General features: G+C 40.7%; 1 protein-coding gene across 1 annotated transcript in view; it reads right to left on the reverse strand.

Moving 5' to 3' along the window:
• Positions 1-27,286, reverse strand: part of MPP4 (MAGUK p55 scaffold protein 4) — a 37,964-nt gene that overhangs the window by 1,004 nt on the left and 9,674 nt on the right. The window contains exons 7-20 of the mRNA XM_069574482.1: positions 25,922-26,007; positions 23,911-23,982; positions 23,255-23,451; positions 20,050-20,114; positions 18,136-18,153; positions 17,447-17,485; positions 15,349-15,369; positions 11,346-11,360; positions 10,137-10,178; positions 9,463-9,633; positions 7,957-8,037; positions 4,375-4,468; positions 3,883-3,991; positions 2,581-2,715 (exon numbers count right to left, since the gene is read on the reverse strand). Of these exons, the coding sequence (XP_069430583.1) occupies positions 2,581-2,715; positions 3,883-3,991; positions 4,375-4,468; positions 7,957-8,037; positions 9,463-9,633; positions 10,137-10,178; positions 11,346-11,360; positions 15,349-15,369; positions 17,447-17,485; positions 18,136-18,153; positions 20,050-20,114; positions 23,255-23,451; positions 23,911-23,982; positions 25,922-26,007 (1,145 nt within the window). The remainder of the gene's footprint in view (positions 1-2,580; positions 2,716-3,882; positions 3,992-4,374; positions 4,469-7,956; positions 8,038-9,462; positions 9,634-10,136; positions 10,179-11,345; positions 11,361-15,348; positions 15,370-17,446; positions 17,486-18,135; positions 18,154-20,049; positions 20,115-23,254; positions 23,452-23,910; positions 23,983-25,921; positions 26,008-27,286) is intronic.

Raw genomic sequence — 27,286 nt, forward strand, 5'->3', positions numbered from 1 at the left:
TTACTCTTCATGATGACTGACTTCACCTATAATATTGTCTACTTCTATGACTGTGAAAGTTTATTTAGTCAAGATCATTTGGCCTTCACTTGGCACTAATACATTAAATTCATTGCTATTATTTTCTTATTTGTCTACAATAATTAGTACAACTTGTCATAAATACCAATATAAACATGGGCACTGAGATCTTATGGCAGTACTCCTTTACAAGGTGACCATACACAAGACCTAGAAACAATCTTGTTAACTTTTCAGATCGCCATGAAACTGAGAACAGAATTTAATTAAGACTCAGAGAACATATCCATAGACTCCACTGTTTGAAATGCTAACTGGAGAATCAAACTTCCATACAATAGCCTTTGAAAAAATAATGAAGATAAAAATAATGAGAGGGAAAGGATAATACAAAGATAACTCATGCTCACTTCAGCAACACATATACTAAAATTGGAATGATGTAGAAGATTAGCATCGGAGAAGGCAATGGCACCCCACTCCAGTACTCTTGCCTGGAAAATCCCATGGACAGAGGAGCCTGGTAGGCTGCAGTCCATGGGGTCGCTAAGAGTCGGACACAACTGAGCGACTTCACTTTCACTTTTCACTTTCACGCATTGGAGAAGGAAATGGCAACCCACTCCAGTGTTCTTGCCTGGAGAATCCTAGGGACGGGGGAGCCTGGTGGGCTGCTGTCTAAGGAGTCGCACAGAGTCGGACATGACTGAAGTGACTTAGCAGCAGCAGCAGCAGCAGCAGATTTGCATGGCCCCTTCTCAAGGATGACATGCAAATTCATAAAGTAATCCATATATTTACCTTGTTTTACAAGTTTAAAAAGTTCTGGAGATCTGCCTCACTATATGAACAAAATTAACATAACTGTACACTTAAAATGAGCAAGATGGTAAGTCTTATTTTATGTTATATGCTTTTTACCACACACACACACACACACACGTGCACGTGCATGCACACCCAAGTGGATATAATGTCTTGCCTAGATGATGGTTACCTGGGTGCATACACACTGTAAAAGATTCTTTGAACTGTACACTTAAGATTTATACACCTTACTGAATGTATGTTATGACTTAAAATATTTAAAGTATATTTAATTAAAACTGTTATGACTTAAAATATTTAAAGTATATTTAATTAAAACTATACATATATATATGGGAAAATCACTGATTAATCCCACCTGGCCTGGCCCCTCTATTATTACTATAATTATTAATAAACATCTTTTATGTTTTAATATATTTATAAAGAGATCTCATATAATAGATGATATAATCAATTATTTTATTTTTTCAGATTTACTTTTTTAAATATAAATTTATTTATTTTAATTGGAGGCTAATTACTTTACAATATTCTAGTGGTTTTGCCATACATTGACATGAATCTGCTATGGGGGTACATGTGTTCCCCATCCTGAACCCCCCTTCCACCTCCCTCCCCATCTCATCCCTCTAGGTCATCCAGTGCACCACCCCCGAGCACCCTGTCTCATGCATCAAACCTGGACTGTCAATCTATTTCACATATGATAATATACATGTTTCAATGCTATTCTCCCAAATCATCCCACCCTCGCCCTCTCCCACAGAGTCCAAAAGACTATTCTATACATCAGTGTCTCTTTTGCTGTCTTATATATAGGGTTATCATTACCATCTTTCTAAATTCCATATATATGTGTTTGTATACAGTATTGGTGTTTTTCTTTCTGGCTTACTTCACTCTGCATAATAGGCTACAGTTTCAGCCACCTCATTAGAACTGATTCAAATGTATTCTTTTTAATGGCTGAGTAATGTTCCATCGTGTATATGTACCACAGCTTTCTTATCCATTCATCTGCTGATGGACATCTAGGTTGCTTCCATGTCCTGGCTATTATAAACAGTGCTGTGATGAACATTGGGGTACATGTGTCTCTTTCAATTCTGGTTTCCTCGGTGTGTATGCCCAGCAGTGGGATTGCTGGGTCATAAGGCAGTTTTATTTCCAGTTTTTTAAGGAATCTCCACACTGTTCTCCATAGTGGCTGTACTAGTTTGCATTCCCACCAACAGTGTAAGAGGGTTCCCTTTTCTCCACACCCTCTCCAGCATTTATTGTTTATAGACTTTTGGATAGCAGCCATTCTGACTGGCGTGAAATGGTACCTCATTGTGGTTTTGATTTGCATTTATCTGATAATGAGTGATGTTGAGCACCTTTTCATGTGTTTGTTAGCCATCTGTATGTATTTTAAAGTAAATTCAAATACTTTGCAAAATAAATAATCCATTCTAAGTACACAAACCCAGTTTCTGTGTGGTTTTGCAAACTGTGACTTGAGGGCCTTTTCTTTTAAAGCTAGACCCAAAAAGAGGAGAAAAATAAGAGTAGTTATTAAACTTTATTTTAATATCTATAAATGACATTCAATAAGGATAACTCATAAAGGTAATATTCATTAGAAACAAAAATCACATTCCTTAATATAGGGATACTGTGGAATAATACAGTAATTTTCTGACTGGGGAAAAAATAATATACTCATCTATCTCCTCTGTATCTTACCTTGAACTTCATGTCCACAAAGTAGTCTGTAATAATCTTGGCATTTTTCCGAGATCGCTTCATACAACTCATGTTAGATGGCTTTATAAATATGACATAGGGCTTCAGTTCTTGGGTTCGAGCCACTTGAATACCCTACACAGAAAAATTAAATACACATTTAAAACAGAAGTCCTTACATAGATATGTATGGCTGAGTGCCTTCCTTGTCCATCTGAAACTACCACAACATTGTTAATCAGCTCTATCCCAGTACAAAATAAGAAGTAAAGTTTGGGAAAAACAATAATGAAGAAAAAAATGAGAAAAAAAGAAGCCCTAGTAGCTGAAATATCTCGAGAGAATATTAAACTGAGAATCTAAAAACATAAGTCCTAATTTTCTAGAGTCAACATGAATGTTCTCAAAATTTCTAAGACCATATATTAGCAGTTATTTTTAGCCAGAGTATATTCTCATGTGCTCCCAAGTCCTCAACTCTAAAAGACATTTTAATAATTAAGAGATGGAGTTCTGGAATCAAAATTAAGTTCAAATCCTGGCTCTTCCTCTTACTAGCCATGACACCCTTATTGAAACCTGAGAATAGGATTCTACACATGATCTCATGGGCAAAAGACAAAGACAGACTCAACTCTCAAGGCCAATCAGGTCCCTCACTTCCCTTTCCTCTTGCCACTGTCTCCTAACAGATCATATTGACATCCTCATGCTGACCACAGCTTCAATCCAAGAGAGAACAACTCTCTTGTCCTCTGATTAGCATACAAGGTATTATTTTTACATGACTACAGAAAACATAAAGTAAACACAAGGTTCATAAAAATTTTGACAACACATTGTATGTTCTTTATCTCACCTCAACTCACTCACTCCTGCTCTATTCCACATATGGTCTCAGGGAGACAGCTATTGATAGAACATCGGAACCTCATCCCCTTACATAAAGCAACATTTCATTCCCTCCACAAGAAGTTACCTTAAAAAAAAAAAAAAAAAAGATCCTCAGTTTTCTTTATGGTTGTCTGCTCATTTCTGGGGGTTTTTCACTTTGTTTTTTTTTTTAATTTTTTTAAAATTTTATTTTCTGTTGTTGCTGCTTTTTTTTGGGGGGGCGGGCAGGTCTGAGAAACTAGATTTTTTCCCCCCAACTAAAAAGACAAGATAATGACAATTGATTTTTCAAGTAAGACCCTGGTCCTTATATATGGGAAGTAGTCTTATCCTAACAGAAGAAAGCATGTGCAAAGAATGGATGGCATGCATTCATTACTTTGGGGAGAAGGGAAATATTCCACCCACCTGAGGCTCTAGGTCCATAACACAGATCTTTCCATCATCAAGGACTGCTTGAACAGCATCCACACTCGTGCCATACAAGTGGCCTTTGTACTCACCATACTCGAGCATTCTGCAAGGGTGAGATAAAGACAACAAGAACTGTTTGTACAGGTGAAATTATTATTAGCAATAACACAGAGATAAATCCCAACAGAAGAGAGTAAAATATGTGGATCTTGATAAATGAATTAGTGGATATTCAACAGGAAAAATATATATTAGGAGATATAAGACTTAACTACTCCAAATTCTCTGAAATTTGCAACTCAGTTCAGCTCCTTCTCCAAACTCAATGAGTTAGTGTACTAGTAAATCAATATACATTTTCTTACTTAATTTTTCAGAATTAAAAAAATGTGTCCCAGAAGTTTGGGACAAAGCATGAAAATAAGAGATCTATTTTAAGTATAAAACAACGAGAGGAGAGAACCAGATTCCGAATGTCTAGCTTACCTGTGACTGTACACGAGGCTTTCAAATGTTTCCTTTGACACATAGTGATACTCACGACCATCCATTTCATAACTCTTTTTGGAACGAGTAGTATCTGTCAAAATAGGGAATTTTTAAGATTTTAGAATCTACAAAATGTTTGGACTTATTACCCATATGCATTTGGATAAAGATGATCAAAATAAATATATTAATACATAAGCAGATAAATAAAATGCTAGAACAAAATAAGGGAGCCTGATTGGTGATAAGAAAGTAGAAGTTCCCATATCAAAATGAGCTAATCATAAACCTTTGTTAAGTGTTTGTGGTGTAGACTAGACCAGAATATATCGTATTTAAGCCTAAAGAGGCTGTAAAGGAACTCTTGCTGTTACGTCAGGACAGGAAGTGGTAAGTTATTTGTGAGCCCCATGGTGCCTAAGGGGTTCCCAGGTGGCTCAGTGGTAAAGAATGCACCTGCACTGCAGGAGACACAGGAGACGTGGGCTCAATCCCTGAGTTGGGAAGATCCCCTGGAAGAGGAAATGTCGACCTACTCCAGTATTCTTGACTGGAATATCCCATGAACAGGAAAGCCTGGTTGGCTATTGTCCATGGGATCACAAAGAGTCAGACATGACTGAGCATGCACACACAAGGTGCCTAAAGGCCCTCAGGTGGTGAAACCAGCAATATCTTACGTTTAGATAATGCATCTTCCAAGATCTCATTTCATCCTTCATATTCCTAGCTAGGTGAAATGCTGTTATCTGTAGCTTACTGATAAGTAACTAAAGATTTCAGAAAGTAACTAACTTGCTCATGTGAATAAAACTAATGAAAACCAAAGTTGTAAACAAGCACCTAGGTGTCCTGACTCTTCCCAAACTAATCTCTTCTACCACAGCAGATTGTGTCAGATTTGAAATAAAGCCCTGACACTCTGTAGTCTTGCTCAGATACATTAATATCCAAGTAAGCTGGTGATCAGTTTTAGGGATCTCCAGAAAGAAAAGATTGATAGAGTCTAGATTCAATCTGATTCTTTGATATGACCACGTTGTTCATAGATTCTTCAGCCTAAATAGTACCTGGTATAGAACACAGGAGTTCACTGACTACCTAAAAGTGATTCTAGTCTGCTTACCCATTTGTTCAACTAACATATACTGAGTGCCTATATTCCAGCTATCATATTAATTTCTTAGAAGACAAAGATGAATAAGACACGGTTCTAGCTTTGTGACCTGTATAAACTATAAAGCTGCTAGTCCCTTAACCTGCATTACAATAAATTCTCCTTGTTCATAAGAGATGTATATTTACATTTGATAAAGTTGAAAGATGAAATAGATCAACATCTGATGATACCAACACATGGAAATGACCAAAAAGGAACTTGAAATAGACCCTAAATGATGAAAGGAGTTCCCAACATTTCAAGATACAATACTTTGGCCACCTGATGCAAAGAACTGACTCATTTAAAAAGACCCTGATTCTGGGAAAGATTGAAGGCAGGAAGAGAAGGGGATGACAGAAGATGAGATGGTTGGATGGCATCACTGACTCAATGGACATCAATTTGAGTAAACTCTGGGAGTTGGCAGTGGACAAGGAGGCCTGGCGTGCTGCAGTCCATGGGGTTGCAAAGAGTCGGACATGACTGAGCTACTGAACTGAATTAACTGAACATTTCAAGAAGCTCAAAAAGCAAAATTTTTTTCTTTATTCAAGCCTCTCTTTAGTTCCTCAGAGTTCCTACAGTTATGCTACCCTCCTATAGCTTTGTACTGAAAAAAAATCTAATTCTCAGGTGATAGAAAATTATGTTACTATCAGCCCAAGATAACCCCTTCTCCTTGGCTTCTATCCTACTATCTTATATATGGTAGGCTAAGGTCTGTGAATTGGTGCATGACTTGAGGTGTTCATTCTGAGCTTAAAACTGTTCGCTCAATTTAAAGAGCAAAATATGGGCAACATATTCCCATTTTGAATGATGGTTATCCAGACAACATACAATTCTACATTCTGTGGGCATTTTATTTTTATCCAGATTATTGCAAGTGGTGATTTCTTTATTAGTTTTTGCTTTGTAGTGCCCATTCTTACATAGGTAAACAGTACTTGGAAAGCACAACCTATGGGATGTGATCATAAAACAACTTCATTTGTTCGGCCCTGGATAGAATTCTCAAATTCTTCTGATTACTCTTAGGTTTGTTTGTTTTTAAAAAAAGGTTCAATATCATTTATGCCTGAAACTCAGTCTCAATAATTTCAATTCTGTTTCCATGTAATAATCAAAATTACGAACTTTATTTATATTTCAGGCTTCTTCTCCCCAAAGCTGGCTCAGACTTGCTACACCAAGGGAAGCCTGACATCAGAGAAGGCAGAAATCAGGAGAGGGAGCTTGATTCTCTTCTCTTCCCTTTCATTGCATTCCTACTGCTCCTCCAGTTTTATAACTCTCCAAGCCTAAGCGCAGAGAGAGAGGAGGAGCAAGCAGGGCAGGAAAACTCTTACTTAATTGATGCTGATGCTGGCTTCTCATGGCTCCTTTTAGACTTAGCAGATGTTTAAATCCCAGAGGATTCAGTGGATTATTTTGCAAAGCCTACCTCTCTACCACCACTACTGGATATCTCAAATCCATCTCTATTCCACCTAGTCATTTGTGATTTCTTCCACACCCTCAGGTACCCAGGGCTTCAGGTTTGGTCTCCTTTCATTGACGCTTCCTCTTGGGCAGGAACCAAGACAACCCCAGGCAGACTTTCTTCCACATTATCCACCCAGATCTGGTCTTTGGGGGAAAAAAAATCCCAGCTCTTTTGCAGTGACAGACTCAAAATGGCAGCTACCTCCCCCAAACAGCCTTTGGCCACTTCTAAACTCTCATGCTTTAGATATTTCAGATATAATTCTGATTCCAGTCTTCTGTGTCTCCCCAAAAGCATGAAACACATATTAAGCTCTTTAAGTGGTTTTCCTAACTTCTTCTCTCTTGCCCTGAGGTAAAGGGGAAGCACCCACATCCACAGGCTCCTTCACCTTGGATGGTACAATAGTTATTGTTCTTTTTGGTCAGTCGCTAAGTCGTGTCCAGCTCTTTGCGATCCCATGAACTGCAGCACACCAGACTTGCCTGTCTATAGTTGATTTAAAATTATATGTGCAAAAAAAAATAAAATAAAATAAAATAAAATTATATGTGCATATATTAAAATAAAAAATATGATAAAGCTTTCAAAGAGCCAAGCACACTCCCGGGAGGATTATAAATATTGAATGAATGCTAGCCATTATTATTAAATATTTAGTTTTCCTAAAAGGTTATGTATATGATCGCTAAGCAATGGAAAAAAAAGATTCACTTTTCAAAAGCCTAGCTAGCTAGCTACATGCTAGTAAGTCAATTTCCTCTATTAAAATAAGTTTAGTTAGAAATACTGAGGACTATCTGTGTCTTACATTCTTACAACAAAGATGGTATAAAATAGTTGAGATCAGTACATGTGCAGATCTCTTTGCACCTGTAAAAAGAAAATCTTACTCCAGTATGAACCCCTATGAAAGAAAAAGTAAACGTACGTGGCACAGCACTTTGAAAACGGTCAGGATTAAGTTCAATAAGTTGTCTCCTCAGTTCATTTACTCCAACACCAGAAGGTCCTAAACGAAACATCATATATGGAAATGATTAGAAGCGGATAAGCAGAGGTACGTGGTGAAACCATCACTTTGATCCTTCCGCTGAAGACACTTGAGAGCACATGTTTTTGCAGGGAAAATAACATAACTTCCATTCCCATGAATTGAAATAACCCCAGAAAATTCTTGGGAATTTTCCTGATGACCTGTGGAGTAACCCACACTTCACCTGATGACCTGTGGAGTAACCCACACTTTCAGAAAAGAAGTAGGGAATTGCAGGAACGTGTCACCCAGGAACACTGCCTAATGTTGGCTACTCTGAGAAGTCTCTAGCCTCATGTCAGATCATTCGAGACAAGCTGCCTTTCCTCTTCCCATGAAGTTCCTATCACAGCACAACCCAGAAACTGGCTTCCACAATGATAGAATTCAGGGACACATCCCTGACCACAAGTGGAGAAGTCAACACCCCCATGTGCAAGTGAAGGCAGGGCTGGCTTCATGGGCAGAGAACTGTGCAAGCCACAAGCCCACGCTTAGGATGCTGCACTTGGCTTAATGCTCTTCTTTTGCCACACAGATTGTCTTCATTTTTGAATAAGGGGCTTTGGGGTTTTCATTTTGCTCTGTGTCCTGAAAATTCTGTAGCTGGTCCTGGCTATGAGGTATGTTGTTCTGCTTCAAAGGGGCCTGCCTTCACCACAGCTGGGATACACAGAGGAGACGGCAGCAAGAGGAAGTTACTGCTACTGAGGGCAGGAGGAGAAGGGGACCCAGGGGAAGAGGTGGCTGGATGGCATCACTGATTCAATGGACATGAGTTTGAGCAAGCGCCAGGAGATGGTGACGGACAGGGAAACCTGGCGTGCTGCAGTCCATGGGGTCACAAAGAGGTGGACACAACTGAGTGACTGAACAGCAACTACCATGGCAGGGAGCAGCTTTGTAGACATCTGGGTCACAAGGCAGGTCATCCCAGTGCTATATTTGCCCTGCTCTTTAGCACCAAAGATACAGTCCAGAAGCTTTTTAGAAACTCTCCTAAAGGAGACAGTTACACACTTCTTAGACAAATGGATCTTAAGCATTTTTGTTCCTAATATAGACTAATGATGGTGGGTGGGGGATGGGAAACATCTCATCCATGCTTCTAAAAGAAATTCTAAACAGGACAAAAAAAAATCGTAGTTATAACCTCATCATATCACACCTTGTTGTTACACAGGTTCATATACACCTTGGCATACCACATTCAACTGTAGACATTAAAAGCATAATTAATAACGTTCTATTTATAAACACACATTAAAAAACGGTTTTGTCTTTTTTTTTAAAAAAAATATGCAGACCCACAGAGTCCTACTTTTACTACTACGCCCAGTGCAAGACTAATGAAGGCAGGGGAACCTCGCTGCGGATGGGGAGACTGGCCTCGGCACATACCCACGAGCACGATGAGGCGGTGCTTGTCCGTGGGGCGTCGCTGGTATCTCACCACCTCCTCGTACGGGGCGCCCACCGCGCCGGCGCAGCTGCTGGCGCCGCATCCCGGGGCGCGCAGCTGGCTTCGGTGGGCCCTGCGGCGGCACAAGCGCATGCTGCGGCGGAAACCCGCTGCCAGGGTGGAAACGGAGGGACAGTGAGATCCAGGGCCAGGGAACTCGCTTCCTGCCTCTCGCCTGGAGAAACAGGCAGTGACTGTGATTCGAAACAGTCCATTTTATTTTTTTACGTGGCACCTTAGTTCTCCGAGCAGGGATGGAATACGTGCCCCCCTGCAGAGGAAGGGCAGAGTCTTAACAGAGGGACCTCCAGGGAAGTCCAGGAAAGAGTTGACATATGTGTGTCTGAAGGTAGAAGATAGGAAGCAGTAGAAAGGCTGCAGGGTCTGGAAAGCAGAATGTTGGTCCCCAGGCCTGGATGCATACTGGAATCATCTGGGAGCTTTTAAAATAAAAAAAAATGGGGCCACTGACTAGTTAAAAAAAAAAAAAAAGAAACCAGTTTGAGAACACCCATCAGCAAAAGAAGCTTTCATAAGAGCCAGGCTTATCCATAATGGTATGAATATAACTTAGCAAGTGACAAAGAACCACCTTTTATTAATCATTACCTACCAATGTAGAACTTCTGACCATAGCCAACAAATTCCTCCTTGTCTGGAACACAGCAAATGGCAGGAACAGAATATGTGAAGGGGAAAGAGAAGTCTACTTAGAAGGGGTACATGAAATAAATCTTTAAATAAATAAATCTTTGAATCTTCAAGTGACACTATTTCAGTAGTGAAAACTGTCCTAAGCACTTTCCATTTTATCACATGCGCTGAACTATATAGAGACATGCTCCAGAAATTTAGCAACACACTGGATATATTCTGTCTAGTATAGTTGGAAAAAAAAATCTACTATAGGCTTCTTAAAAGTTATAAGAAATACTGAGTCATAGTGAAAACATATATTTGGGTATACATTTTTAAATGTTCCCAAGTCGCATGTAAGAATTAAAGATTTTAAAATTAAAAAAATAAAATAAAATAAAAATAAAATAAAATAAATGTTCCCAAGGAAAACTGATTTTTTAAAAAGGAAACATATAAACTGGTTTTGGCTTTAACTCATAAATATGGTGTTCTGTACGCCCAATAATTAATTTCTGTGTTAGAAATGGGATGTTATTTCTTCCCTTATGAAATGGTTCATTCTGTAGAAAATTAGTATTTGCTTAATAGATGCAAATTCTTTCTGACTCTGAGAGACAAAGTGGGAAACTGTGCCTACTAGTAACATCTAGAGCTAGTTTAAACTTCTGTCTCTGCTTCCACTGGGGTCTCAGAAAAATTATCCAAAACTATGGTGAAAAATGTTATAAAACTGTCATTTGAAATTACTTCTTACTAACGTATTCCTTTTCACTTATACAACTCTGTTCTGATCATTGAAATAATATAGAAAGAGCATTTATTCATAGAATGAAATGACATAGATCTTTCTTAACTTTGGTGTTTAAACACACATTTTAAAATATAAAGAAAACACACAAGTATCAATTCCATCTTCTGGTAAGCAAGCACATTTTCCTAACTTAAAATTGACAATAAGTTTGAAAGAAAATGTTTACTTAGGGATATAGTCATAAAACCAACTACTTTCATTGTTCATTTAAATATATTTTCTATGACATTGATTATGTCATAATTGATTTCATCCTTAAAATATCATATCTTAAACATTTCCAGTGAAGTATTCATGTTGAGGCATGTTTGAAAGATCTCAAACATAGCTCTATTTGGCGTACCAAGGACATGAAAATGAATAGTTAGTTACCTTCTGAAAGTTCCTCTGGATGTTTCGGTGAGTTAAGAAACAGACATGAAAAAGTTAAGCCTTTGAGGAGATCAAGTTGGCAAACTAAAGACAAATAACAAACAAATGACACAAGTGAGGCATTCGTGTTACCCTTAGAGAAAGCTGTGAGCTGGGCAAGATGAACAGCACACAAACCAGACTCAGAAACTCCCTGGACCTGTGTCTGCTGCCCAGCAGACTCTAACTTCCTGAAAGCTGCTCATCTCAGCTCTCCTCGAAGGCCCTCTATCCATGCAGACTTCCCTCTACCCGGCTGGCACAGATGGGGATTGAAAGAGAGAAATTATAGGAAGTCAACTGATGTGAGCCTTCTCTCCCTTTCTCTGCCAGAGGCCATCTGCCTGCAACCCTGTGATGTGGAGGAAGTGGTGGAAGGGGCACTGGCGGCCTTAGCCACACCATCCTCATTCCTTACCCATCCCAGGCCCAGGTACATACTCCACCTCCAGCTGGCCCCTTGAAGACAGGTGTAACTAAACACAGAGTGTACTCTTTTCTTTGTTTTCTAGACATCTTGAAACATCTATCATCCCTGTTTTTATTTGTTTTTTTTTTTTTTTTGGCAGGGGGGAGAGTGTGTGTGTGTGTGTGTGTGTGTGTGTGTGTGTAAACTGAATTCCTAATTAGACTATACCATCCAGAGGTATTCAAAGAGGTCACATGATACTTCATTCAGAGACAAGTTGGGGACAAAACAAGAAACTTAACTGCCCATTAAGTGCTCAAGGAACAGAATTAAGCATCTTAGAAAAAAAATGCCAGCCTGGAGCCAATTGTTCCTTAATTGAGCTCCTAAGTGAGAAGGATTCAGAATGTACTTGAGCGTTCTCACTCTTTCAAGCAAGAGGAGTCCAGAAGGAGTGCTCTACCGTAACAAAGGGCAGCTGCATGCTTTCCTCTGCAGTTCTAGCAGAGAACTGACTGCTGACTGCCCCTATATTTCTTTGTAATAATTCTGGCTAACCTTCATGCACTTATGTTCAATTTTTCTCACTTTAGACATGGGGCACCTGAAGGATAAACTGTGGAAAATTCTTAAAGAGATGGGAATGCCAGATCACCTTACCTGTCTCTTGAGAAACCTATATGTGGGTCAAGAAGCAACAGTTAGAACCAGACATGGAACAATGGACTGGTTCAAAATTGGGAAAGGAGTATGTCAAAGCTGTATATTGTCACCCTGCTTATTTAACTTACATGCAGAGTACATCATGTGAAATGCTGGGCTGGATGAATCACAAGCTGGAATCAAGATTGCTGGGAGAAATATCAACAACCTTAAATATGCAGATGATACCCCTCTAATGCCAGAAAATGAAGAAAAACTAAAGAGCTTCTTGATGAGGGTGAAAGTGGAGAGTGAAAAACTAGCTTAGAACTCAACATTAAAACAACTAAGATTATGGCATCCAGTCCCATCACTTCATGGCAAATAGAAAGGGAAAAAGTGTAAGCAGTGACAGATTTTATTTTCTTGGGCTCCAAAATCACTGCAGACAGTGACTGCAGCCTTGAAATTAAAAGACGCTTGCTCCTTGGAAGAAAAACTATGACCAAGCTAGACAGCATATTAAAAAGCAGAGATATTACTTTACTGACAAAGGTCCGACGACTCAAAACTATGGTTTTTCAGTAGTCATGTACAGATGTGAGAGCTGGACCATAAAGAAGGCTGAGTGCCAAAGAATTAATGCTTTTGAGCTGCAGTGTTGGAGAAGACTCTCGAGAGTCCCTTGGATTGAAAGGAGATCAAATCAGTCAATCCTAAAGGAAATCAGTCCTGAATATTCATTGGAAGGACTGTTGCCAAAGCTGAAACTCCAATACTTTGGCCACTTGATGCGAAGAGCCATCTCATTAGAAAAGACCTTGATGCCTGGAAAGATGGAAGGCAAAAGAAGAGGGCGACAGAGGATGAGATAGTTAGATGGCATCACCAACTCAATGGACATGAGTCTGAGCAAACTTTGGGAGACAGTGGAGGACAGAGGAGCCTGACGCGCTACAGTCCATGGGGTTGCAAAGAGTTGGACATGACTTAGCTACTGAACAATAACAACAATAACCTGAAGGGCAGAGAGGTTAAGTGACAGAGGAGCCCCCCAGTTAGCGAGTAATGGGCCAGAATTCACGCTTGGACATTCAGCCTCCAGTCCATGGGTTTGACCACTGCAACACTGCCTTTCCTTTCACAGATGTCTCAAGTGCCTCTAAGCCTCAGCTGCAACTTTGGCATGCAGAGTGTCTCCAGCAAAATGACGAGCTGAACAGAACAAAGAAGGATGACTATAATCCAGAGGAATTAAGCATTAAACCAGTCCCAAGCACTGAACCAAGTGTAGATCATTAAATCACCCCTAACAGGCCAATTATCTAGTTGAAAACAGGAAAGTTAGAAAGAACATAAGTGGTAAATAATTTAGGTGAGGAGTTTCCAAGCTCTATCTGCCTCAATGCTATCTCTTTCATAACTAATATATATACAGCAATCTCTCTCCTCTTATAAAGTGAAATCCATAGATATAATCTAACACATATAACTTTTAAAAACCAGTGCAATGCTCTGCATGCATGTGTGCTGTCACTTCAGCCGTGTCTGACTCTTGAGATCCTAAGGGCTGTAGCCTGCCAGGCTCCTCTGTCCGTGGGGTTCTCCAGGCAAGAATACTGGAGTGGGTTATGCAATGCTCAAACTGGAATATAAAGAAAGTAAAAGGAAGTGATTTATATTTTAAAAGTCTGTATTTTTTAAAAGTATATATTTCAAAATATAAATCTTTGGGAATGACTTCTCTATTAGACATGAGAAACTATTAGTTGCCTATACCTACCTATATTGAGGGCTCCCCTAGTGGCTCAGTTGGTAAAGAATCTGCCTGCAATGCAGGAGACCCGGGTTCGATCCCTGGGTAGGGAAGATCCCCTGGAGAAGGAAATGGCAACCCACTCCAGTACTCTTATGATGCTTATACCTACCTATACTGAAGAAGCATGGCTTTAAAGAAAGTAAGAAGATCAGAAAATAGTCCTACTATGAAGTAGAGAAAAATAGAGGGGCAAAGTCATAAGTGAACACTAGAAAAAAACATGTTCTGATAAATAGTAACAGATTAGATTTATTTGTATATATGGGAAAGGGGGAACTTGACATAAGTGAAGTAGATGTAATGTATGCCAAAGTAATTATAGGCTGATGAAGTGAAGAAAATGAGACATCATACACTAGAAGAGGGTAAGTAAGGTTAACACGCTCCCGAAGGTTGCCAATGCCTAAATATTCTGTGGGATTTCTTTTTTTTTAACTAACAAGGTCAATAGTACTTTGAGGACCAGATATTGGATGAAACCATGTGTCATCAATAATGACAATAACATGTTAAAGAAAATAATTGATTTAGTATAGATACCTTACTTTCCAGTTTATTTTCTATCAGTATAGATTAGACAGCATGTGTGGAATAAATTATTCAACACTTTCAAGGTAATGTCTTTATTCTGTTTAAATATCTGTCTCCATAATGACACTCTTCTAAACCAATGAGCTTTTCATATTACATCTTGTGAAACCTTATATCACTATTGTGTATTAAAGAATTACTTACTCAGATTTGCAATGAGTTTTGTCCAGCAGGACATTCAGGAGATGGTGCAGGATGGTCTCACACTCAGCAGCTCACCTGGCATTCCCAACTCCCAGCAGTTGAAGGCCAGTAGTGCCCCCAATCAATATGAAAACCAAAACAGTGATCCCAGAGGGTTCCAAAATGTTCCTAATGAGAAGTGCCTCTTAAGGTGAAGTTTACTATATCTCACAACCATACCATTGATGTATTTATTCACATCCCTAAAAAGTAATGGTTTTATGTATACCAAAATTTGGATAATACATTTATAAACCAGTACCAAATATTCACATCTTACTTCAGTTCAGTTCAGTTCAGTTAAGTCGCATCTTACTTACCAGATTCAAATGTTTCTTCATCTGTTGTTTTTCCATGGAGGCAAAACAAAAGTGTAGTTATGTTACTATCCATAGCAAGTCTATAGTTCAGCAGTCTAATTCCCTGACCCTATGTTTCTGCACACGTAACACTTTTAAAATGCTTTTCCTAAACCAAGGCCAACTCAGGGGTGTGTCTGTGGCAATAAAGCCTTAAATGAGATATATAAGCAGCTGGGCTGTGATGACAAGAAGGGATACAAGCAGGAGCTTAAAATAAATAAAATCATAAAATAGAAAAGGATAAATAAGATTAAAAAGAGACTCAGAGGGAAGGGAAAGGTGGAATGTCATGGTAAACTCCATTATCTGGTTGGATGTTATACAGCTTTGCTGCTAGAGGCTTGCCGGAAGCTTTGGAGGTCCACAAGCAAGGGGAGCAGGATGAGGGGAAGGAGTAAACAAATAGCTTGACAGGTTAGGGTTGTTTAGGATGACTGAAAAATACCTGAGATAAAGCAAATGTCTCATCAGTTAAAATGATTATTGTTAGTGTTTTAAAGAGCCCTGGTTGCTCAGAGGTTAAAGCGTCTGCCTGGAATGCAGGAGACCCGGGTTCGATCCCTGCATTGGGAAGATCCCCTGGAGAAGGAAATGGCAACCCACTCCAGTACTCTTGCCTGGAGAATCCCAGGGAGGGAGGAGCCTGGTGGGCTACAGTCCATCAGGTTGCAAAGAGTCAGACACGATTGAGCGACTTCACTTTCACTTTCAAGAGTTAAGAAACTAGAATTTATATACAGAGCAATATTACTAATACATCCTTGAATCTGGTGATGCTACATCTAAGGTCTACTCATGTGTGAAATTGTTTATAATAGAAAAGATTGGACATAATTCAAATGTCTACCAGTAAGTGATTATATAAATGCACAACAACTTACTTAATCAATAAGCTGTTTAAAAAAATATGAGGAGGCTTTTTATATATTATGATGGAATCATCTCCAAAGATACAATTTTAAGTAAAACAAAAAACAACAATGGGAACAGAACAGTGTATATAGCATACCATCAAAGAGTACATGCATTTGTGTTTTAAAAAGAGGTGAGAAAAAAAAAAGAGGTGAGAATGAGGTGTGCGGGAGAGAGGAAAAAACATACATCGTTGCACAGTATATGTCTAGAGGGATGCCAAAGAAACAGAGCATTTATTGCCTCAAGAAAGAAAACTGAGTAGGGAAACAGGAAGAGGGAAGGAATTTTACTGAATATACTTTTGTAGTTTTTTGAACTTGAAAGATGTGACTGGTTATCCTAATAAAAACTTTTCATTAAAATTATAGAAAGGAAATGAATATTACTGCTAGTTAAAAAACACACACCCATAATGTATACTTAGAAGAATAAATATAATGTCAACATTATTCTGTAGTTGTTCTGGGAAATATATGTAACTCTTTGAAATACTCCGTATTTAAACATTTCACATCATTCTTTAATTTCTAAAACAACCCGTAGAGCCAAGACGCATTCACTTATCAGACTAAAGACTCTCCATTTAGTCTTCCAACAAAATCCTAGTGATTCTTGAGTCAATCTTAGTTTTGCCACTAAATTTGAAACATCTTTTCCTAATTTTCAAAACATGTAAGCATAGAAATGTGAAGAGTTTTAATATATCTCTCAGAAATTTGGAACACATGACTATTGATATGTACTAGAATCTACCAGAAGATGATATCAAAAAATAATATTTTGCTTTTTAAAATTTTGATATCTCAGTATTTCACAAAGAGCATGTGGGTTCTAGATAGTTCTCCTGAATGTTACTGAATGTAACACTAGAGCACTACTGTGTGGTTCTGTGATCATTTCCAAAATACTGCTTTCTAGAACACTTTCTAAAAGGTTGGTCTGGAGCATGGAGACATCCTTCCAGCTGTGCTTCCCTTCTGAGCGTCAGAACCACAGAGAAATGCTGGGGTGGGGACTTATTTTATTTACACATTTCTTCCAGAGAAAAAGGCCCATGGGTCCTTTGACTGACTGCTTCAGAAAATCTACAGTTGAGCTGCTTTCTATCTCTCCTAGTAGTAAATCTATCAAGAAATGCTACCTGCTTCCACACATTTCTCATCAATCTTCATGTCATCGTCTATAAAAGAGCATAGAGAGGGAAAAAATGAAATTAAAACGTGTTACTATCACAGCAAAAATCCCCTATGTATAGGCTTATGGCAATGAAACTCAGATCATCATATATCATGTTATTCTTACGACAATCACTCACTCGGACAGATAAAAAGGACTCTATTGTACTAAATGAATATATATATTATGGGAGGCTACAGGACATCACATGGTTAAAATTATAAAAGCATAGGCTTTTGAATGCTGGACAAATGATTTTACCTCTATTTTCTATCTATAAATGAGGGTAGTAACAATGTATACTGTATAGGATAAGATTGAGATAATGCAGGAAAAGCTCATACACATGGAATGTGCCAATAAGATTAACTATTTTGACCTTTAGTTGGGATATATATATATGAGAATAAAAGAATATAGCTTTCAAAATTGTTCAACTCAAAACTCTTTACAGTGTAACCCAAACCCTGTATATGTTTTCTTTTGACTGACATCTTTTTATAAATTAGGGTATTAGTGATTAGTACACTATTAGGCACACAGAAAGAGCTTATTAAATAGCTGAATTGAAATGAAGTGAATTAAGAAAGCTACAGGAAATTTCTAGGTGGCTTTGGAAATGAAGCTTTTTCCCCCACAAATATTGTTTCCTACCTTCTTCCATAGAAATCGCTGGGTACAGATGATTGAAGCACGGGGGAGAAGAGAGAAAGCACAATATGTTATGCTATAATTTATCAGATGAATTTACCTACGTTAATAAAAGTGAAGTGCCAAAATTATTCTCTAAAAATTCAGTGGAGACTTAGTAACAAAATGCTAAGTGAATATCCTATAGAAACCAATACATTCGTGAGCCTTGCTGGAAACGGAATCTGTTTGTTTCTGGCAAATCCTATTCCCTTCTGTCCTAATAAACTCTGCAAGAGTTGCATTCTACTCATTTTGAATTAAGGCACTTATTATTCATTCATTATATTTTTAGTACTCAAACCTTGAATGAAAAGAAAGAAAGAGAAATGAAAAGAGAAAGAGGAAGAAAAGATGGAAAGAAGAGAGAGAAAGGAGGGAGGGAAAGAGTTGACAACCGCAGTGCATCTTCAGTAAATAGCTCTTTAGTAACTGTCTATAAACTAACATATGCTTGGAATTTTTCAATAACTCTTGAGTAATAAAGTTGTGTACACCTTCTGAATCAGTATCCTTTCCTGAGACTTTTTTTTCCTGTAGTAACTTTCAAGCAGAGCAGAATGATATGAAATAATATTTCATTTTGATATTTCATATTTACAAATATTTATTTGTAACATCATCTCCAAAAACTAAAAAGAAATGACTTGATAGTTCAGATAATGATGTCCTCCATCAAAAACATCTCTGTGAGAAATGATCCTTTAAGTCAGTGGGTTCCATACCTAGGGTTCTTAGACTCAGAAATATGTGAGGATAATAATACAGAGCTGCAAACTCTTTTCAAGATGGACTTTGCAAAAGTCTAATAGAAGTGGCACATAGCCTGTGCAAGCAAATTAAATGTGAACAAGTGGTCCTACTGGTCATCAGATACTGATTAAAGCTGAGTTCGAATTTCCATATGCCTTTGATAAACAAAATAGGAAAATGAGTTAAAGAAGTCCTTCAATCTGGTTTGGTAAACAAACTTTTTTTCAAAGCACAGGGGAAATAACTAGAATATCACCATAAAGATGGTATCATGACAAATGTTTCTGATAAAATGTTACACTAGAGAAAAAAGATACAAGGTAGTATTGCAGCTGTTACTATCACCATGTCAAATATGGTTCCATAACTGGAAGGTAGTATGAAGATATTGCAAGTGTAAAGGAATTCTAAGAATTTATTTCCCCAAAAATGTCTTTATAGTTGTCATGTTTTCAAGAGGAAAAAAAATAGGAATTTTTGGCTTAGAGAACTGAGAAATAAAGTGGGTGAGAACTCTCTATGGGCAAATCTATGCCCATGCCCCTCTCCCTCCTCGGGGTGCCTCTTTCCCTTCTGTAACTGCTGCCAGAGAGCATATCAGAAGGGCCTTGATCAGTAGGTTCTAGCTGCACTCTACAAGCTAACATCCCTCATTAAGGCATTAAGTTGTTCACAAGCGTTTGCCACCGTGGATGCCTTTGCTGACCATTGCCCCACTGCCATCTGAAAATACTGTGCAGTGAACAAACTACACTCATTGAACAGTAATTCAGTCCCACGTTTACTTGTCAAAGGCACACGCACTACGCCACCACGCAGCCTTGCTGGCCAGTAGATGTACAGTGCATGGACTAGTCATAGACATCTCAGGGGACTTCAAGCTGGGGAGTGAACCCTGAAAGTGTCAGACACAAGAACATTTGCATTTTTACAAACTGAGAACTGAAAAGTCTTCTAAATCCCAAGGAATGAATGTTTATGGTAGGATTTCAGACGGCTGCCAGGAGGCCACTGGGGCATGAGGACGTTTAAAGATCCTCCGTTGGGCAGGAAGCCAGTCCTGGGAGAGACAGAGCTGGCTTCCCTGTGAGGCACACGCTGGATGTGAGATGTCAGCATACTCACAGATGGTAGATCTGAGGTGTTTGTAAGGCTGGTACGGCTGGGACCACCAGAACTCCCGTTGCTTCCTGTGCAAAAACATATACACCGTTAGAAAAAAAAAAAAAAGAAGAAGCCAGGTTAACCCAGGTGAGATAGACCCAGGACAGAAAGTTTTCTAGAATTCTGTTGCCTCCAACCAAGTGAACAAGTTTCCACCTCCAAAGTGTCAGCTGCTCAGTCAAGTCTGACTCTTTGCGACCCCATGGACTGTAACCCACCAGGCTCCTCTGTCCATGGAATTCTCCAGACAAGAATACTGGAGTGGATAGCCATTCCCTTCTCCAGGGGACCTTCCTGACCCAGGGGTCGAACCTAGGTCTCTTGCATTGCAGGCAGATTCTTCACCATCTGAGCCACCAGGGAAGCCTCCACACACATTGTCAAATACGTTCTCCAAATGTACAGTCTTTCTTATTTTGTCCTGCCTCATAGCATCTTCTCAGAGCCAAACTGAGTTAGAGTTAACACCTAGCCCATGACCCTAGTTCACATGCCCAGGGCTTCAGCGTGTGAGCCCTGGCACCCCTGTCGCCGGTGTGTTAGCCTGCTCCAGCAGGTCTCAGAATATTCACCGCGTGTTCTGGTTTCCCTCCCAAGCTGTGAGGCTCTCCACAGTCCCTTTAGAGCCACATGGATTTCAACTCCTTCTGTTGCCTTTTATTTCTGCACTAATCCAATAAGCCTGTCATTTCTGTGTGCTCCTTGCAAGATCCCCACCAGAGCCTCCACACCACTCCCTGCTCTGAGACCATGAAGACTAATCTCATTAGGCCTTTATCCCTGTGTGTGTCCTCAGCCCCCAAATTCGGGTCATTCCTTATCCTCCGCACTTTAATCCCTGTTCCATCTACCACCCGCCGCTCCCTGACACCCTTTCACACACCCTCTGGAACTGGTAGCAAAGCTTTAATGAAGCCTCTCACAACACTTTACCTTCTAGGAGCTTCCCTGATGGCTCAGATGGTAAAGAATCTGCCTGCAGTGCAGGAGACCTGGGTTCAATCCCTGGGTCAGGAAGATTCCCTGGAGAAGTATTCTTACCTGGAGAATTCCATGGACAGAGGAGCCTGGCAGGCTACAGTTCATGGGGGTCTCAAAGAGTCAGGCATGATTGAGTGACTAGTACTTGCACTTTCACTTCCACCTTCTTGCCCTCACTAAACCCAGGTCCCTGGAGGTCCCTGCTCCCCTTTCATCTCCTGCTCCCAGGTGTGTGTGGGTAACCAGCCCAGACTCGAGGGGGAGGGGAATCCTGATGCACAGCTTAGCTGACTTCGGTCTTGTCAACATTCCCACTGTGACTGATTTCCAGCTGCCACCCCTGATGTCACTGACCATGAGGAAGGGTACACATGGGCTCTGAGGGCCGGCTCCAGCATACCACGAGGCCCTCACCCCACAGGGCCTGGAGGTGGGGGTTCTCTGCCCTGTCATCTCCAAACCATTCTCCCTCTTCCCTAGAAGAGGCTCTCACTTTGCATACCCTCCTCCTGACTCTTCTGGAAGCCATTCTCAGATGATTCCTGCTCACTCCCATATTCTTAACACTGCTCCATCATAATTCATGATGATTTTATTTGGCACATTAATGCCTCTTCCAACACCCTGGCCTGTTGGTTCCTTGATCTCCTCTCTTCCAATGACCTTAGCTACTGCCTCCCACTGTCATCCCCTAGACCTTTCAGTTCCAAAAACTACAATCTCTATAATTTCGATTTCTAGCATCCCTTTCTTCTACCAGCAACTTCTGTCTTCCCACTCCAATAATCTATCAACCTCATAGGAACCTATAATCCACTGACCTGACTTCCTTTCCACTGATCCTACACTGTCACCTCCCTCCTTAACATAAATGTCACGATCCTTCATGAAAATACTCTCTTCTCCCTCTCTTGATTTACTGCTAAGTCTGACTCTCTGTCTAGTCTGGACCTGTCCTCCCAGGAAGCTGACCAAATTTATGTAAATTTGACTGTAAATTTATGAACTTGAAGCCTAAGTGGGCCCTTGATGCTGATGATACTGTATTTACTCAATCAATTTCTCCCCCGTTCTCATAGAAACTTTTCAAGCTTTCTCCTCTTTCCTTCCCAAAACCTTCCACCCACTTTACTCTCAGCTATGACATTGGTTGGTAAGAAAACAAGAGCAGATGGAAGAGACTTTGCATAAGCTCGCACCATATCCCTCATCCTCAGCTGTGCCCACACTCTGCACTCTCTACTACTGCGAGCACTGTGGGTAAACTCTTCAGAATCCTGTACAAGGCCAGCCCCTCTACTTACAGACTTCATCACCTCTCCATCTGCCTCCTCAAGGACTGATAATAGCAGCAATTCTCTCCTCTTTCTCCTGTATCAGAAAAGTTTCCCTCTCACTGGATTTCCCCCATTAGCATTATCTACCCCACCTGAAAACTCTCATACCACTCTACTTTCTCCCCTAGCTATTTGTCCACTGCTCTGCTCTGCCTTATACAAAATGTTGCAAAGACTTTTCCGTGCTCAGGTGTCAATGTCTTCAAATCCCCTTTTACTCAGATTTTGGCCCACCCCTCCACTGAAATTGCTTTTGTCAAGATCACCGATGACCTCATTTGCTAAATCCAGTGGTCAATTCTCAGTCTCCACAGCAGTGGTGAACATAGTTGATCAGGACACTCTGCCATCTCGATTTTCATCCTGTCTCATTGGCAATTCCTTCTCAGTCTCTTTTTCTAGCTCCATTTTCTTCTTTGTGATCTCTTAACATTGGCTGAGTCTTGGGCCTCTTATTCTATCTTCTTTCTATCTCTAATCACTTCCTTGGACTTCAGTAGCACCAAGGCGATGGTGATGAGTTGAGATTCAGAAACTGAGCTTTCAACTCAGCCTTGAAAGGTTAATAGAGGGAGTCAGAACTACCTGTTTAACTTTAGTTTCCCAAGTACTATTCTCTCTTTTCTAGTTGATATGATCATCCTGGTCCCTTTGGTATTTAAGATGTTTAGGGCATATTGACAAGTTGACATTTGGATTTACAGACCAGTGTGTGTTCATCTATCTGCTTGTCTCTCCTCTCATCTTAACTGCAGTAACACTGCTTATCTCCCTTAATTGCAAAAACCAGAGAAATGTTTTATTTCCTGATGACTTGTCTTGGGTCCAGGAATGATGACTTTTCTTACCTCTTCAGAAGTTGGTTAGAAGGGATTAGCCCAGCACAGGTACCAAGGTCAGAGATTTTCCGGGCCTGCCACCAGAGAGCATCATTCTGGTCCACAATCTGGAGGATGTCTCCCTTCTGGAAAGGCAGCCCGGCATCCATGCAAGGGATGGCGGGGTCCTCCTGGGGCCAGTACTCGATCATGGCACGAACATACACCTGATGGTGGGCACACGACGACATCGTCAGCAGAATCCTTACCTCCAGGTTGTTAAGACTTAAAATCATCTCTCTCACTCTTCTACCCACTGGTGCTATCTTTCCTCTCCATCTTCACCAAGAAGAAGAAATCCCTTCTTGAACTGAGTCTAAGAGCCATGAAAAAAAAAAAAAGTGACTTTGGGAATAAAATCTTTTAGCTCTGAGAAGTCTCTGCTCAAATGTTCACCAGTCCTGACGTTACTTCTGAACTTCTCAATACCCCGTCTCCTCTTACTGTGTTCCTTTACTAATTTGCATCTCATGTCATCAGTGTTGAAAAATATGCAATGCGATATTGAACAAATGATCAACACATTACAGAGGATAGTAGTAAAATATAAAGTTTTGTGGGGGTTTTTTTGCTGTTGTTGTGGAGGATTTACTGTGTGTGCGTCTGAAGGTTCAGTTCATTCTTACCGTCTTCTGGCTGTTAACAGGAGGGTCAGAAACTGGAACCACCTTGAACATGATTGTGCCACGAGACATGGCCTAGAAAATGTCAGAGGAGAGAATGGCAAATCTCAGACTTTACTGGGTTATCAGGGGTTGGCAGGTGAAAGTTAAAAGCAATGTGTGCGGGTCAAATGGTGACATCTCCCACAGGGGCTTTTACAAGGACTCAACAGCTAAATATCACCACCCAGAAATGGACATTAGAAGAACTTTAGCTTCATTTCTGTCCTGCTGTGGGGGGTCCAGGGTCCTGAGGCTGGACTCTCCTAGTACCCTCCACCTTGCTCTCATCAGGACACCACACTCAGCAAGCTCTTTTTTCCCCCAAGGCATGAGGAGGGAGAGGAACTCTTGATCTGACTTTCATTCCTCATGTCTCCGTCAGGAAGTCTTTCCTGAACACTTGTTTCTGTATCAGGCAGTCTCATCTGATGGGGAAGAAGATAAAGGGCTCCGACTCCCAAGTCTTCTCGGGGGTTACTGACAAGCCTCTAAACTAATAGTGGAGGAGACAGAGAACCTCCTAGCTTGATAAGGGAGGTAGGAACACCCCCCTCCACCCACCCACCCCCCTTGAGACACACACCATGCCACACACTGGAGATCCAGAGATGAACAAGAAAGATCTCATTCTCACTCAGGAATCTCATGATCCCACTGTTGTGGTAACTCCACAGCTGGTACCAAAAGGACTGTGGTGGACACGTGTATCTGTGATTAACAGTCCTTTAAGCTCTTTTGGCAGTACATTTTAAACCACAAAGAATCTTGCATGAGTGAGTGAGTGAGTGAGTGAGTGAGTGAAGTCGCTCAGTCGTGTCCGACTCTTTGTGACCCCATGGACTGTAGCCTACCAGGCTCCTCTGGGATTTTCCAGGCAATAGTACTGGAGTGGATTGCCATTTCCTTCTCCAGGGGATCTTCCCAACCCAGGGACTGAACCCGGGTCTCCCGCATTGTAGACAGACGCTTTACTGTCTGAGCCCTTTGCAAAATATTTAGGTGCTTGATATACTCCTTACTGGGGGCTTCCCAGGTAGCGCTAGTAGTAAAGAACCCGCCTGCCAATGCAGGGGATGCAAGAGACTCAGGTTCAATCCTTGGGTTAGGAAGATCCCCTGGGAGAAGGAAATGGTAGTCCGCTCCACTATTCTTACCTGGAGAATCCCCATGGACAGAGGAGCCTGGTGGGCTACAGTCCATAGGGTTGCACAGAGTCGGACACGACTGAAGTGACACTTACTCTTTATTATACCACTTCTCATCTCAGTCCCTAAGGCACATCTATGAAAATCTAGAGTTCCCACAAGAACCCAGTGTGAGAACCACTAGTACATGTAATATATAATAATCGACCTCAGGCCCCACAGCGGGGGTGTGCATGGGGATAGGTAGGCAGGGCATGACGCTATGGCTATATTGACAGCTGAACAGTGACCCGGGCAATGGTTTGAAGGATGGGAATGAGAACTGAAAAGAAACCAAAAGCTCATATAATCAGGTCATAAATCCCCATCTCAACCACAAGGACTGGCAGGGCCAGCAAAGATGTCCCCCTTCCCATATGCTGCCCTCTGGGGACTTCTTTTCTACCTCAAACCTGCCTCAAAGAAACTGCATAAAAATGTTAGGGGAGCAAGGGGTGGTTTGCTCAAGTTCAGACTCTCCTCCACAGTCACACTCTGCCCACCCTGGGCTCAGTTTCCAGCAGAGCAACCCAGGTGATGAGGACCTGGGCCGTCTTCCTGAGGCTGAAAGAACAGCTTGGGAAGGGACATCTCCAGCAGGGTCCAGATCAACTGGGGAAAGAGAGCAGGTGAGGGGGACAAGAGGCATAGAAACAGACAAATTCTAGGACCTGGAGAGAGTAGGCTGCTGGGAGGGACTCGAATCCCCCTCCAGTTACGGCACACACGCCAGGGGCTGGATGCAACATGGCAGTGAGTCATGGATAAGGCGAGGAGGAGACTGTTACCAGAATGTGGATCACTTGCTCAGGGTCCAGTCCTTCAACTGAAACTCCATTCACTTCCACCAGTTTGTCTCCGGCGTATAACAGCCCTAGGCAAACCGGAACACAAAACAAAGAGGGATGCCAAACAACTCGCAAAAATGGCAGTAGCCATCCCAACACTACTTAACAAACTCACTAACCTAAGCATGCTCTGACATCTTAAATTTTACTGTGAAATAATAGTAATAATAAAGCAAACTGGTTAGCTGAATTTACACCACCACCAAAGTACATGAGAATTGCATTTTTCTACCTGTTCACCAACAGTGGGCATTAACTATAGGTGATATTTTTATTTTTGCTAATTGATGTTGTAAAATGGAACTGGAACATTGGTAAGAAGATAACACTAAAAATAAAGACGTCTATAATTTCCTTTGCTGTGCAAAAGCTTTTAAGTTTAATTAGGTCTCACTTATTTATTTTTTTTATTTCCATTACTCTAGAAGGTGGGTCACAGAAGATATTGCTGTGATTTATGTCATCAAGTGTTCTACCTATGTTTTCCTCTAAGAGTTTTATAGTTTCTGGTCTTACATGTAGTTCTTTAATCCATTTTGAGTTTATCTTTGTGTATGGTATGAGGAAGTGTTCTAATTTCATTCTTTTACAGGTAGCTGTCCAGTTTTCCCAGCACCACTTAAATTTAAAAAATAAAAATAAAGATGTCACGGTCGTGAGTAAATGTTAGATGAAAAGGAAATGGGATGGGGGTATTCTTCAAAAGAGAAAGTGCAGAGAAACTTGGGGGTTAAGATTAAGCCTTGAGAATTATGAGGTAAGACAGTGGAGACAAGAAGCATCTTGAAAATTTCAAGAAAGCTATCTTCAACAACATCAAATGTGCTGCTGCTGCTAAGTCACTTCAGTCATGTCCGACTCTATGTGACCCCATAGACGGTAGCCCACCAGGCTCCCCCGTCCCTGGGATTCTCCAGACAAGAACACTGGAGTGGGTATAGAACTGAGGCTGAAGGGAGGGCCAGTGGATGTAGCACTAGGAAGTCTCTGGGTAATTTCTCTAAGAAAGTTGGTGTACGAATTCCACACCAGGTTTCTGGGGTCATCAGCAGTGAGGACAAAGGACAGCAAGTACAGACCTGCTAGTTTCAGAAGCACAGCGGTGAAAAGAAGGAAACTCGGCTCCCAGATAGAAAAGGCAAGCAGTGATGGTCTGAAGATGTGGAAGAGCTGTGCCTTTTAGAAAGCAGAAGGACCAAGTGGAGAGCAAAAGTTGGCAATGGAGAGCAAGGCAGGCCTAGACGTGAACCCTAACTCAAACTGTGAGACCTCAAGCAAGTTAGGTGGTTAATCTTTGTGGTCCTC

The sequence above is a fragment of the Ovis canadensis genome, chromosome 2 (genome assembly GCF_042477335.2).
Source record: "Ovis canadensis isolate MfBH-ARS-UI-01 breed Bighorn chromosome 2, ARS-UI_OviCan_v2, whole genome shotgun sequence".
Classification (NCBI taxonomy): domain Eukaryota; kingdom Metazoa; phylum Chordata; class Mammalia; order Artiodactyla; family Bovidae; genus Ovis; species Ovis canadensis.